This window comes from Triticum urartu, chromosome 2 (genome assembly GCF_003073215.2).
Source record: "Triticum urartu cultivar G1812 chromosome 2, Tu2.1, whole genome shotgun sequence".
Lineage (NCBI taxonomy): Eukaryota > Viridiplantae > Streptophyta > Magnoliopsida > Poales > Poaceae > Triticum > Triticum urartu.
In genome coordinates this window covers 100,831,943-100,847,134 of record NC_053023.1, presented here as the reverse complement: position 1 = coordinate 100,847,134, position 15,192 = coordinate 100,831,943, and the positions used below count along the sequence as shown (strand labels likewise).

At 48.5% G+C, this 15,192-nt stretch overlaps 1 protein-coding gene across 1 annotated transcript; it reads right to left on the bottom strand.

Annotated features, from left to right (window-relative positions):
* Window positions 1–12,827: 12,827 nt before the first annotated feature.
* Window positions 12,828–13,583, bottom strand: LOC125541194 (protein RALF-like 33). The gene has a single exon (XM_048704660.1). The coding sequence runs from the start codon at window positions 13,362–13,364 to the stop codon at window positions 12,990–12,992; it is 375 nt and encodes a 124-aa protein (XP_048560617.1). The 5' UTR covers window positions 13,365–13,583; the 3' UTR covers window positions 12,828–12,989.
* Window positions 13,584–15,192: the final 1,609 nt, after the last annotated feature.

Here is a 15,192-nt window from a genome sequence, read left to right as displayed (position 1 = left end):
AAGCAGGACATGCCTGATGAGAAGAGCATGATATACCAGTTCAGGGGTGGTCTCAGAGAAGAAATTCAGCTAGCTCTTGTCCTCTTTGAGCCTTTGAGGTACGATGAGTTCTACAACATGGCATTGAAGCAAGAGGCTGCTCAGTTGAGGTGTGATGCTTCCAAGAAGCGAGTCAGAGATGTTACTCCTTCTTCCTCTACTCAAGTGGCCAAGCAGCAGAAGTTTTGGCTTCCTCCTCCTCCGTTCCGTCAGTCGTTTCAGCAGAAGAGCAAAGATGGCAGTGGTTCTTCCCACCCACCCAACCCTGGCTTTCAGAACAAGACTTCATCTCAAGCTCCAAGATCGAGTGCTCTGTATCACCGTCCGCTTTCAGAGGTCACGTGCAACAAGTGCCAACAGAAGGGTCACTATGCCAACAAGTGTACCAACCAGAAGCGTCTTCCTCCTCCTCCTCCTGTCAGATCGGCAAGTACAGCTGTGGTCAAGCATAACCCCAAGTACGCCAAGGTCAATATGGTGAATGCAGCCCAGGCAGAGGACTCGTCAGATGTGATTGTGGGTAACCTTCCTGTTAACGATGTTCCTGCAAAAGTTCTTTTTGACACGGGTGCATCGCATTGCTTCATTTCCAGACCTTTTGCATCTAAGCATGGGTGGTTTTCTCAAGTTATGCATAAGCCATTAGCAGTCGTCTCTCCGGGTAGATGCTTGCTTGCTAACTACGAAGTTCCAGATATTTCTATCTCGATGGGTGATTTCAAGTTTCTGGCTTCCCCAATGATCCTTGGTAACTCGGATATTGATCTTATTCTCGGAATGGATTGGCTTTCTAAGCACAAGGCTCAGCTTGATTGTGCAGCCAGGCAGATTCAATTGACTCATTCGTCTGAGGATGTAATTGTCTTTGCCACTCGGGATAATACTATCCGTCTGTTTTCTCTCAATGAGAAGGGTGAATTGGATGCCATCTCTCAAATTCCAGTCGTTTGCGAATATCAAGACGTCTTTCCAGAAGAGCTCCCAGGAATGCCTCCGCACCGGCCAGTTGAATTCGTTATTGATCTTGAGCCCGGCACGGAACCTGTGTGCAAGCGTCCTTACAAGCTCGGACCTGAAGAGTTGAAGGAGCTGAAGAAGCAACTCGATGAGCAAGAAAGAATGGGTCTCATCCGGCCTAGTTCTTCTCCGTGGGGTTGTGGTGTTCTTTTTGTGAAGAAGAAGAAGGATGGAACGGACCGACTTTGTGTTGATTACCGTCCAGTGAACAAGAAGACCATCAAGAACAAATACCCACTTCCCAACATCAATGAGCTGTTCGAACAACTCAAAGGTGCCCAAGTATTCTCCAAGCTTGATCTCCATATGGGTTATCACCAGATTCGCATTCGTGAAGAAGATATTCCCAAGACAGCATTCAGAACAAGCTTTGGTTCATATGAATACACTGCCATGTCTTTTGGCCTCGCCAACGCTCCTCCGACGTTCTCTCGCATGATGAACTTCATCTTCAACGCCTACACCAATGACTTCGTTTTGGTCTATCTCGACGACATTCTGGTTTTCTCCAAAAACAAGGAAGATCATGCCAAGCACTTGCGTTTGGTTCTCGATAAGCTCAGGGAACATCAGTTCTACGCCAAGTTCTCCAAGTGTGAATTTTGGCTCGATGAGGTTCTTTATCTTGGTCATATCATCTCTGCCAAGGGCATTGCCGTGAATCCTGAGAAGGTGTCTGCAATTGTGAATTGGGAACCTCCTCAGAATGTGAAGCAACTCCGCAGTTTTCTCGGTCTCGCAAGCTATTGCCGAAGATTCGTTGAAAACTTTTCCAAGATCGCGAAGCCTCTCTCTAATCTTCTTCAGAAGCACGTCAAGTACGTTTGGTCTCCGGAGTGTGATATTGCTTTCAACACTTTGAAAGAGAAGTTGATCACTGCTCCAGTTCTGACTCCACCTGATGAATCCAAGCCGTACGAGGTCTTTTGTGATGCCTCTCTCCAAGGTCTTGGCGCGGTATTGATGCAAGAGAAGAAAGTTGTTGCTTATACATCTCGCCAGTTGAAGCCTAATGAGAAGAACTACCCCACTCATGATCTCGAGTTGGCGGCAGTTGTGCATGCTCTTTTGACTTGGAGACGTCTTCTATTGGGAAGAAAAGTGGACATTTTCACTGATCACAAGAGTCTCAAGTACATCTTCACTCAGCCTAATCTCAACCTCAGGCAAACTCGATGGGTCGAAATGATTCAAGAGTATAATCTAAGTATTGAGTACACTCCAGGCAAGGCTAATGTAATTGCTGACGCTTTGAGCAGGAAGGCTTACTGCAACAGTCTGATTCTTAAGCCTTATCAACCCGAGCTTTGTGAAGCTTTCCGCAAACTTAATCTGCAAGTTGTTCCTCAAGGTTTCCTCGCCAACCTTCAAGTCTCTCCTACCTTAGAAGACCAGATTCGCCAAGCCCAGCTTCTTGATGCTATGGTGAAAAAGGTGAAGATTGGGATTGCCAAGAGTCAGTCCAAGTACAAGTGCTACCGCCTTGATGACAAGGACACTCTCTTCTTCGAGGATCGTATTGTTGTGCCCAAAGGTGACCTCCGTAAAGTGATCATGAACGAGGCTCACAATTCTCTCCTCTCCATCCACCCTGGGAGCACGAAGATGTATCAGGACCTTAAGAAAGCTTATTGGTGGACTCGAATGAAGCGCGAGATCGCTCAATTCGTGAATGAATGTGATGTCCGCAGAAGAGTGAAGGCAGAACACCAAAGGCCAGCTGGTCTCCTCCAACCTCTTGTAATTCCAGAATGGAAGTTTGACCACATTGAGATGGACTTCGTGACTGGGTTTCCAAAGTCCAAGCGTGGCAATGATGCTATATTCGTTGTCATCGACAAACTCACCAAAGTGGCTCACTTTCTGCCTATCAAAGAGTCGATCACTGCAGCTCAATTGGCGAAACTCTATACCTCTCGCATTGTTTCTCTGCACGGTATTCCTCAAGTGATCTCTTCAGACCGTGGCAGCATCTTTACCTCGAAGTTTTGGGATTCTTTTCAGAAGGCCATTGGCACCAACATCCGCTTCAGCACTGCTTTCCATCCTCAAACAAGCGGTCAAGTCGAGCGTGTCAACCAGATTCTTGAAGATATGCTCAGGGCTTGTGTGATCTCCTTCGGCATGAAGTGGGAGGATTGTCTTCCTTATGCTGAATTCTCCTACAAAAACAGTTTTCAAGCAAGTTCGGGCAAGGCCCCTTTTGAAATTCTGTATGGCAGGAAGTGCCGTACCCCTCTCAACTGGTCTGAAACCGGTGAACGTCAGCTTTTGGGTAATGACTTAATCACAGAGGTAGAAGAAATGTGCAAAGTCATTCGTGATAACCTCAAAGCAGCCCAATCCCGCCAGAAGAGCTACTATGATAGTAAGCACCGTGATTTGGCTTTCGAGATCGGAGATCATGTTTACCTCCGTGTCTCTCCTATGAAAGGTACTCGTCGCTTCGGTATCAAAGGGAAGCTTGCCCCTAGATACGTGGGACCTTTCAAGATTGTCAGCAAGAGAGGCGACCTCGCCTATCAACTCGAGCTTCCTTTAAACTTTGCAAATGTTCATGACGTGTTCCATGTCTCTCAGCTTCGAAAGTGCTTCAAGACTCCTGACCGCACCGTTGACTTCGAGGATATTGAGCTCCAAGAAGATCTCTCTTATCGTGAGCACCCAGTTGCTATTCTTGAAGAGACTGAACGCAAGACTCGCAACAAGTCAATCAAATTTCTCAAAGTCAAGTGGTCACACTATTCCGACCGTGAAGCTACCTGGGAACGCGAGGATCACCTCCATTCTGAGTACCCGGCGTTCTTTCAGTCCTAGATCTCGGGACGAGATCCTTTCATAGTGGTGGAGTGTTGTAACACCCCGGATGTAACTTTCCCTATTTGTACTCCAACTCTTACCGTTTCCGGCATTAAGTTATCTTATTTTCTCGGGTTCGGGTTTTTGTCTCCGTGTGTTGTTGTCGTTGTCATGCATCTCATATCATGTCATCATGTGCATTGCATTTGCATGCGTGTTCGTCTCATGCATTCGAGCATTTTCCCCGTTGTCCGTTTTGCATTCCGGCGCTTCGTTCTCCTCCGGTGGTCAATTCTAACTTTCTTTCTTGTGTGAGGATTAAACATTTCCGGATTGGACCGGGACTTGCCAAGCGGCCTTGGTTTACTACCGGTAGACCGCCTGTCAAGTTTCGTATCATTTGGACTTCGTTTGATACTCCAACGGTTAACCGAGGGACCGAAAAGGCCTCGTGTGTGTTGCAGCCCAACACCCCTCCAATTTGGCCCAAAACCCACCAAACTCTGCTCCATGTCCTAGAGCGTTCGATCATGATCGCGTGGCCGGAAACCGCACCTCATTTGGACTCTCCTAGCTCCACTTATGCCTATAAATAGACCCCCCCCCCCGAAATTCGGATCTCTCTCCCTCTCGAAACCCTAAAAAAAATCCTCTCCCCGCCGCACCGGACGTGTCCGGACGAGCCAGACAACGTCCGGATCTCTCCCGCCGCCGCCCGCAGCCAGTGGCTCGCCGCCACGTGGCCGCCGCCGTCCGCCTCTCGCCGCGGCCCGCTCGGCCCGGGGAGAGCCCCCAAGGGCCCGAGCCGCCTGCGCTGCCTCCTACCGCGAGCCGCCGCCGTCTTCATCGAGCCCGGCTGCCCCGCCGCCGTGCGCCATCTCCGGTGGCCGGCGCCGCCGCACCGCACCACCGCGGCCGCCCCGGTCGCCCACCGCCGCCGCCGTCGTCTCGTTCCCCGAGCTCCGGCCACCGCCTCCACTTCTCCGGCCAGATCCCACCCCGACCTCGCCGGCCGCCTCCACTTCTCCGGCGGTGAACAGGAAATCTGGCGACCTCGATTTCCGCGCCGTCCAGATCTGGATCTGAGGATCCCCCGGTTGACTTTTGTCCCCCAAACCCTAATTTTTTATGCAAACTTTGACCTATGATATCTCCGCATCCGTAGCTCCGATTTGGGCATATAGCATATCAAAATGTTCGTCTCGATGAGTACATCATTTCATTCCATTGCATCATTTTCATTTGAGTGCATCTTGATGCCCGATATGCTGTTAGAAGGAGGCTTCGTGAGTTAATTGTCAGATCTGCTAGTTCATCTTAGACTTTTGTCATTTTTGCCATGATTATTGTGTGCATGATATGCCTGGGAGTCCTACATATGTTTTGTTAAGGATTTTGTTATCTTTACAGAGGTGCAACCCATGAATTTTTGTGATGTGTGTGGTGACTTGTGCAAGCTTGCAAAGTGAGGCACCCGGTAAATCTGTTTTCAGGGACTTAGTAGTTTTCACTAAGTCTGGGATTGTTTAGTTCACGATGCCATATGTTCTTGTTGTTTCCTAGTGATCCGTGCCTCTTTTGAGGATGATCAGTAAGGGAGTTTTGTTAATCTTGTAGTGCTATATCCATCCATGTCTTGTTTTGCAATTATGAGAACCATAGCTTGAGTCAATCGAGCTCTACTTTTGCTTCGTTGTGAATCTGGGCAGATCGTCAACTTGTTTGCGATTTTGCCGATGCTATTGTAGTTGATCCGTGCATGCTATGCCTTTGTTCTTGCCATGTCTAGCTTGTATTTTGTGCCTTCTTAAGGAAGGTATGCTTGTATTGCCATGACTTGCACCGTGGTGAGTGCATCAAGCTCGTAAACATGCCTTCGTGAGTTATATTTCAGCATGTCCCAGTTTTCACTAAGTCTGAAAACTGATTATGTTTTTGCTATGTTCGTGTGCTTGTTAGTATATTTTGTGATCCCTTTTGGCTCAAGGTCACTAAGGGACTTTTGTTAAGCTTGTTGAGTAGCTCCATGCCATGTCTTTCTTTATCATGTTCAGGTCCTGTAGCATGTTGTTTTGTTGCTCCGAAGAGGGCTATATGATCTGAAATTCCAGACAAGTGTTAATTTCACTAAGTCTGAGATCTGTTTTACCATTTGCGTTTTTGCCATACTTGTTTGAATCTGTTAATGGATGAATTGGCCGTAGCTCAGTGCTAGACTTTTGTTAAGCATCTTGTGTGCATCCCTGCCATGTATTTTGTTGTCATGTTTGGGTGCTGTAGCATGTTCATCTCATTGCATTTAGATGCCTACTTGCTGTAAATTGCAGAGCGGTGTCATTTTTGAAACGCTTGCCATTTCCAAACCGTAACTCCGATTCCGGCGTTCTTTATATCGTTTTCAATAAATTTCATCTCATCTTTCCAGTGGCACCCTTGGAATTCCATGTTGAGGCCAGCTTCATGCATTTCCTGTCATATCTTGCATTTTGCATCCCGCATAGCATATCATCTTTGCATCGTGTTGTTTGAGTTTGCACGTGGTTGATTGTATCCTTGTTGCTTGTTTGTCTTGTTTGGGTAGAGCCGTGAGACGAGTTCGCTAACGAGGAGCCCGTTGAGTTTGCTTTCGAGGATCCAGTCAACTCCGACAACTATGCAGGCAAGATGATCATACCCTCGAAATCACTACTATCTTTGCTATGCTAGTTTGCTCGCTCTTTTGCTATGCCATTGCTACGATGCCTACCACTTGCTTGCAAGCCCAAATTGCCATGTCAAACCTCTAACCCACCATTGTCCTAGCAAACCGTTGATTGGCTATGTTACCGCTTTGCTCAGCCCCTCTTATAGCGTTACTAGTTGCAGGTGAAGATTGGAGCCGTTCCTTGTTGGAACATTTATTTACTTGCTGGGATATCATTATTTTGCTATGTTATCTTAATGCATCTATATACTTGGTAAAGGGTGGAAGGCTCGGCCTCTCGCCTAGTGTTTTGTTCCACTCTTGCCGCCCTAGTTTCCGTCATATCGGTGTTATGTTCCCAGATTTTGCGTTCCTTACGCGGTTGGGTTATAATGGGAACCCCTTGATAGTTCGCCTTGATTAAAACTCTTCCAGCAATGCCCAACCTTGGTTTTACCATTTGCCACCTAGCCTTTCTTTCCCTTGGGTTCTGCAGACTCAAGGGTCATCTTATGTTAACCCCCCCCCCCGGGCCAGTGCTCCTCTGAGTGTTGGTCCAAACCGTCAGCCGCCGGTGGCTACCAGTGGCAACTCTGGGCTGGCCTACCGGAAGTTTAGACAATCTGAGTGTGCCCTGAGAAAGAGATATGTGCAGCTCCTATCGGGATTTGTCGGCACATTCGGGCGGTGTTGCTGGTCTTGTTTTAACCTGTCGAAGTGTCTTGAGTTACCGAGATACCGAGTCTGATCGGAATGTCTTGGGAGGAGGTCTTTTCCTTCGTTGACCGTGAGAGCTTGTCATGGGCTAATTTGGGACTCCCCTGCAGGGATTGAACTTTCGAAAGCCGTGCCCGCGGTTATGGGCAGATGGGAATTAGTTAATGTCCGGTTGTAGATAACTTGAACCTTAATTAATTAAAATGTATCCACTGAGTGTGTTACCGTGATGGCCTCTTCTCGGCGGAGTCCGGGAAGTGGACACGGTGTTGGAGTAATGTTTGCGCAGGTTGTTCTCTAGTTACTCGCTCGTGCTTTGCCTCCTCATCTCGCTCTCCTTTGCGAATAAGTTAGCCACCATACTTGCTAGTCGCTTGCCGCAGCTCCACTCATATTTTACCTTGCCATACCTATAAGCTTGAATAGTCTTGATCGCGAGGGTGCGAGATTGCTGAGTCCCTGTGGCTCACAGATTACTATTACACCAGTTGTAGGGCCTGATGATTCCGCTCCAGGAGACGCGTATGAGCTCAAGTGGGAGTTCGACGAAGACTCTCGACGATACTACGTTTCCTTTCCCGATGATCAGTAGTGGTGCCCAGTTGGGGGTGAACGGGACCGTTGTTTTATGTTGGGTTCTCTTTATTTTGGCGCCGTAGTCGGGCCATGAGTGTGTTTGGATGATGTAATGTTATTTATGTTCTTGATTGACGTGGCGAGTGTAAGCCAACTATGTTATCTCCCTTTTATTATTTATATTACATGGGAGTTGTGAAGATTGCCTAACTTGCGACATATGCCTTCAATGCGATTATGCCTCTAAGTCGTGCCTCGACATGTGGGAGATATAGTCGCATCGAGGGTGTTACAGAGAATCACTGGCTGGAAATGGACGAGACTAGGGCGATCATTATTAATAGTTGGAGGGGTGGTACTAGGCAGATCCTCTCTGTTGCCTCTCTGCTCAGCCTCAAAATGAGAAGGGTCCGTGCCACCCTCCGGCGTTGGAAAAGGAACAGACCGGGCTTGGACTTGCTCATAAACAATAATAAGTATGTTGTGGATTATCTCAATGCTGTGGAAGAGCGACGCCCCCTGTCCTCAATCGAGACAGTCCTGAGAAAGTTTGCGACAGTCAAAGCTGACCAGTTAATACAATGGCAGTCTGCTTTTTAGCGTAGGAGTGCTAAGCTCCGCTAGTTTGTCTCAGGTGATGAGAATTGCCGGTTCTTTCATGCTGCTGCCAACAGACACGCCAAACGCAATCAAGTCCGTGTCCTTGTTCAGGGGGGTGTGGAACACTTTGATGATCAGCAGAAGCTGCAACTTGCCACCGCTTATTTTTCGGAACTACTGGGACAACTATCACCATCATTGCCAACTGTTGATATCACTGCTTTATATGAGCCTGCTGATTTGTCTCGCCTTGTTACGGAGTTTTCCTGGGAAGAGATTGTTCTGGCTATCAACCGCTCGCCCAACAATCGCAGCCCCGGCCCGGATGGTTTCACGAATGAGTTTTACAAGGCTTTCCACAATGTGCTCAAGGAGGACTTACAGCTCTTTTTTGAACAGTTATACCACAACCAGGTGGATCTTTCTGGCATCAATCAAGCTCATATTTCCCTCTTACCCAAGAAGGAATCACCTCTGGAGCTGCGCGACTTCAGGCCAATTTCTATTGTTCATAGTGTCCCCAAGCTGGCTAGCAAGGTCCTTGCCCACATATTGCAAATGCATATCCCTTCCCTGGTTCACCCTCTACAATCTGGTTTCATCAAGGGTCGCTCCATAGTTGAGAACTTTGCTATGGCCGCTGACATGGTTCAAACTGCCCACAAAAGGAAACTACCAATGGTGGTTCTCAAGCTGGATTTCCGAAAGGTGTTCGACACTGTCAGCTGGGCCTGTCTCTTCAGCGTTCTTCAAGCCCGCGGTTTCCCTTCACAATGGATTAGCTGGATCTCTTCGCTTCTGACCACGACTAGCTCCAGAATCATGCTCAATGGTGAGCTTGGCGAATCGTTCATTGCCAAAAGAGATTTTCGTCAGGGTGACTCCATCTCACCATACCTGTTCATTTTGGTCGCTGACGTCCTACAGAGGTTGTGCTATTTGAGGTTTGAAGACGGCAGTCTGATACACCCGCTTGGTTCTGACCGAATGTACCCAGTGCTTCAATACACTGACGATACACTTCTTTTGTTCCAAGGTAACAATCAGCAAGCAGCCATCGTCAAACAGATCCTGTCTGACTTCTCAGCTTTCACCGGACTGCAAATCAACTACCACAAGAGCACTATGATCCCTATTTGCATCGACCTGAACAGCACACAGGAAATTGCTGACATGTTTGGCTTCCCTATCTCAAGCTTTCCGTGCACATACCTAGGCCTGCCGCTCTCCTTGCACAAGATTAAGCATGGCCTACTCCTGCCTATCATTCATCGAGTGGACAAGAGGTTATCAGGTTGGCTTGCTACCTTTCTGTCTTTTGGTGGCCGCTTGACTCTGGTTAATTCAGTCCTTGCTAGCATCCCAATTTAGTATATGTCATGCTTCCTTTGGCCTAAGGAATCACTTAGGATGTTGGAAAAGTTGCTGAGGGCTTTCTTCTGGCAAGGCAGGAGCACAGTCAAGGGAGGCCAATGCCTCGTTGCCTGGCATTTCTTCACTCTCCCAAGATCTGCAGGTGGTTTGGGCATCAGGGACCTTCCTGCTCATAACCAAGCTTTGCTCACCAAGTTTGCTGCTAGAGTTTCGCAGACCTCGGAAATCCCCTGCTTTCAATGGTTTGCTCAGCAGTAATGTACGCACGTTATCCCCCTCAAGGGCTCAAACCGTGACACGGCTATATGGAAGAACCTCAAACCTTTCATTCCTACAGTGTTGGCATCCTCCAAATGTTCTGTGGGTCCTGGCAAGCTCATCTCCTTCCGGCATGATCACTGGTTGCCAGCGGGGCGGCTACGGTTCTTGTTGCCCGCCCTCTTCTCGTATGCTAAAGATGACACTTGCACGGTGGCCTCTCAGCTCTGCAACAACGCCTGGTGCATTCAACTACACCCCAACCTGTCTGCCTCTGCCGGCTAGGAACTGCAGATGCTGCACTCCTTTCTGCCCCCGCCTCCTACAGATGTTGCAGCTTCCGGCTCGGATGTCAGAATTTCTGCTATACATCATAAGCCACTGACTACTTCTCAAGTATATCAACTTTTTACCTTCAGAGGTGTGGCCTGTGAGTTCAGCTCTTGGGTTTGGGACAAGATCATCCCTCTGAGGTACCGCGTCTTTCTCTGGCTGGTTTTTTGGGGGCGACTAAACACAAGGGATAACATGTTTCGGAAACATTGGTCCCTACTTGCCGAACACCAGGACTGCGACCTTTGCCCTGCCAGCGAGTCTGCCAGCCACATTGTCCTACGCTGCTACCCGGCTTCTGTTATCTGGGTCGCGTTCCATATGGACGACCTTGCCTGTAGCTCCACGGACATCGTTCATTTTATATACAGCGTTGAGCGGGCTTGGATCAACTCTAGAGGAGTGCACATTCTTTTCGCTACGGCTGCAGTCACTCTCTGGCACGCGAGAAACGACAGAGTTTTCAACAACAACAGATGGCCTCCGTCCTATCTCAAAAGATATATGTCACAACTCCTTCAGGATTGGCAGCACAGGGCTAAACGGCAGGCTGACAAAGATGCTATCACGAGCTGGATGTACCTCATGAACTAATTTAGCTTTGTAGCACTCTTTTTTCTCTCCTAGCTTGCCCTGTTCTTCTCTCTTTCCAATGGCTGCTTATAGCCATGGCACTACGGTGCTCAATGTAAGCTTCATGTAATCGATCCTTTGGTCCCAGGCCTTGGCCTGTTTTGAAATATATAAGGTAGAATCTCATCTACCTTTCATTTCAAAAAAAAAACTATATAGTAGTATGAGCCATATCGCTCCTTATAAACCCCTTAAATCAACTGACATACTTTCCTGTAATATATTTGTAATCCGAAAAGGGTAATTGTGCATGTAGAGCAGGCTTTTGGGTTGAAGTAATTGGTCATGGTGAGATGGGGTGAAAGGCGACGGTGGAATGGTTGGTAATGTGCAGGCTGAACTGCCCGCCTTTCTCGCTCACGTCGAGCTTGTCCACGCCTGGCGGGGGCACCATCTCGAAGCTCCTCACGAGCTTCCCGACGACGAGCGTCAGGATGGGCAGCGCGAGGATGATGCCCGGGCAGCTGCGCCGGCCCACGCCGAACGGGAGGAACCGGAAGTCCACCTTGCCGCCGACCGTGGCGTCCACGTTGCTCTCCTCGCCCAAGAATGTTTATTTTCAATTTTTTTGAATGTTTGATGATATATTGTTTAAGTGTTTGATGCTACAATATCACATGTTGCGTTTTTTTTCTACGTGGTGTGAGGGTACGCGGGATTAATATATTTTTATAGGGCAGTACCTGCTAATTGATTTCAAAAATTATTGACTTAGGTCAAAATCATGAACCAAATTCAAAATTGAATACCTCAATCAAATGAAAAAGCTTCGTAATTAAGGAACATAGTGAATTAAAATAATTGAATGAGAGAACTCCTTAAGAAATTGTTGGCCCGGTCGAAATCAGATGACTCAGTTTTAAATTGAAAACCTCAATTGACTGTGAGGTCTTAAAAATTAGGGATGATGATGGAGTGTGTTTTCTTTTTGTTTATAATACAATGTTTTGGTGGGTCTTTTGTGGTGTGATTCGATATTATTTGCTAATCTACCCATACTTATGTGGAAAAAAAATCTATGTCGGTGATAACATGTATTATGTTGGTGCTACAATATCACATGTTGGCGCTTTTTTTTAGGTGGTTAGAGGGTGCATAATTCACTCTTTTTATAGGCCAGTTATTGCCAATTGATTTCAAAAATTGTTGACTTAGTTAAAGTTGTGAACTAAATTCAAAATTAAATACCTAGATCGTACAGAAAAGCTCCAGAAGTAAAGAACATAGTGAATTAAAAGAATTAAATGAGAGAGCTCCTTAAAATATTGTTGATCCGATTAAAATCGAATGACTCAATTTTAAATTGAATACCTTAATTAATTGTGAGGCCCTAAAAGTCATGGAGTATGAGAGGATGGACGCTCGCTAACCATGTCCAAAAATAAAACTCCGCTCTTTTTCAAATACGAAGACAAGTTCCAAAAGGAATAAATTGCCATGCATGGCAGTAGCATGAACATGATGGACACATAGAAACTACTACTCATCATCATTAAAAAACAATAGCAGTCGTTAAATTCGTTGGATCAATGATGTATAGCAGCACAAACGCATACAATTAGGTCCCATGGGAAGAAAGCCAAATTGTGCCTCAAGGCTACGGCGTGATCGTATTAAACCGTCTCTTTTCATCAATGCTCATGTTTGTTGTCTCCACGCAATTGTTATCGAGGAAGATGATAAACTCATTGAGGACGATAATTGGAGTTAATGTGAAGCTAAGTGTTTGATGTAGCAGTCTCGTGACAAAAAGGACAAGCCATGAAACATAAGTAACTTGTAAATTTGTACAGTCAGCTTCATTTATTTATAATCATTAGTCTGTAGCAATGCACGGGCGTTCTACAAATACAATTGGTAATTAGGTGCTCGCACGGCCACACACCTCCTCGCCGCTCCGTGCGTACGCATCGATCACTGCCGTACGCGCGCAAGATCCACCAGGCCTACGGACGAGGGATCAGTTCATGTTGCGCGCGCAGTGCGTGATGGCGGAGCAGCCGCGCGTGTAGGGGTTGGCCTGCTGCATGGACCCGCAGTTGATGTAGTAGGACGCCCCGCGCTTGTCGCAGGGGATCTGGTCGGCGCGCAGCGCCGCGTAGCTGATGTACCTGGCCGTCGACTTCCGCGCCAGCGACCGGCGCAGGGCCTCGCCGGCGCCCGGCGCCATCTCCTCGTCCTCGTCCACGCCGCACTCCCCGATGATCCCGTCGCAGGCCGCCGCGCGCGACAGCAGCATGGAGGCCAGCTCGCCCGCGGAGGCCGGGGACGGCAGGCAGGCGACCGCCGCCGCGGCCGCCAGGAGCGCGAGCAAGGCCACGCCGAGCCTTGCCATGCCAGTCTTCTTCTGTCCGGTAGCTGGTTTCTTGCGGGTTTGAGTCGCGGTCGCTTTGTCGGTCTGCAGCTAGGGTGGATCTCTCCCAGCTTTCTTCTCTCTTTGAAGGGAGTGGGAGGAGGGGGAGATGGAGGGGAGATGCGGGGGAAGTGGGTTTGGAGAGGGAGCAGGGCGGCCGCACGTCGGCTTGGCCAGTGCCGCCGCGCGTTGCGGCCTCCGCCTCGGCGCCCAGCAAGATCGAAACCATCATACGCGCCATAGGTGCTAACTTTAGGTGCTAGGAAGACCCATGTTCTACGGTGTCCACTGACCACTAGTACGTGACATGTGGACACCTTCTGAGGTGCCCGTTTCGAGCGTCCTCTCCCGTCTCCGACTACGCCGCCACGAGGCCATCTCCCAGGCTCGCCGCGCCGCTTCCCTCTGTCCGCCTCCACCAGACCACGGCCGCGCTGCTGCCCTCCGCCGGCCTCCACCAGAAAGGAGATGCTTTCCCGGAAAGAGGCAACTGAAGAGACAGCCGTGGAAGAAAGAGACGAGGCTGCAAATGATATGAACTCTGCTTCTGCGCAACCGGGTTTATGCCTGATGTAACTCTATGATGGCCGCAGCAGTTTTCCACATTGCTAGTACGTACTTGGGTTACCTGGGAATTTCATGTGTATTATGTATCCGAAGTTTAATTTCCATATGGATCAGGGCTCGTCTGATCTAATTCGGACGAGCAGTGGCAACAAATGGCCAGACACAGAATTTACCAATACTGAATTTGAAAGTGCAGTTCAAGGATTCCAGACATGCAACGCCCAGAAATTCCACTCCAATATTGAGCATACTGGAAACCTATCTAACGGAAATTCTACTCATTTGCCAACGCAGAGCCAATATGCAGACAATGCTGCATAATACAGTATATACAAAGCAGAATCCCCGTCAGTACAGACTGAATGTAAATTCAACAACAGTCTCATCATATGCCAGTTGGACCTGTTAACTCCAGAGGCAGAGGGCTTCACAAATCACAATGATAAAAAAAAGCTCTCGATTTGGAAAAAAGTTAATAAAACTAAATAAAATTTCATGGATTTTGAAAAAATATCAAATTTTTAAAAAGTTCATTATTTTTTGAAAACAAATTTGCAGAATTGAAAAAAGTTCATCAATGTTGAGTAACGTGATTGTATTAGCAAACATAAGTTAGACTAGGAAATATTCTGGCTTGCCTTATACTTCAAGTAGATCATGTATTCATACATATATATATGCTCATGAGGCTCAAGCAATACAACGATCGATTCCATCAATCCTCTCTCTCCCTTTTAACATGGTATCTATCGCAAGTCGATCCTAAACCCTAGCCGCCGCCGCTTCCGCACCCACGCGCCGCCACAGGGGCGGTCGGCCTCCATGACCGTCACCGGGGGCCGCGCCGCCCGTACCTAGGGTTCGTCCGCCGGCCGTGTTGGCCGGCTGCCCTAGAGAGTCTTTTTCCCAAGCCCTTGCTTCGGGTTTTTTCGCTCTCTCGCCGGTCGTTTTGATCGGCGTTTTTTCTTTTTGGTTTTCTGATCTAATCTTGATCAGTTTGCGTCGCCCGCCGCCGCCGTCGACCCCGTGCGCCTCTACTCCGGCCCCGGCGCGACCAGCCGGTCTCTCCTCCGACACAGCGGCCACGCACGCCGAGACGGCCCGTCCGGGCCAGCCGTCGTCCGCGCGTCGGTCCGCCCCTTGCCCTGCGCCGACCGTCACCGCCCTGCTCCGACCGGGACACCTGCATCGCCCCGACCCGGCGGCCTCGCGCCATGCGACGACCAATCATAGTCGTCGCTTG

Coding starts and splice junctions, on each gene's coding strand:
- LOC125541194 (XM_048704660.1), bottom strand. CDS start 13,364: ATGGCAAGGCTCGGCGTGGCCTTGCTCGCGCTCCTGGCGGCCGCGGCG.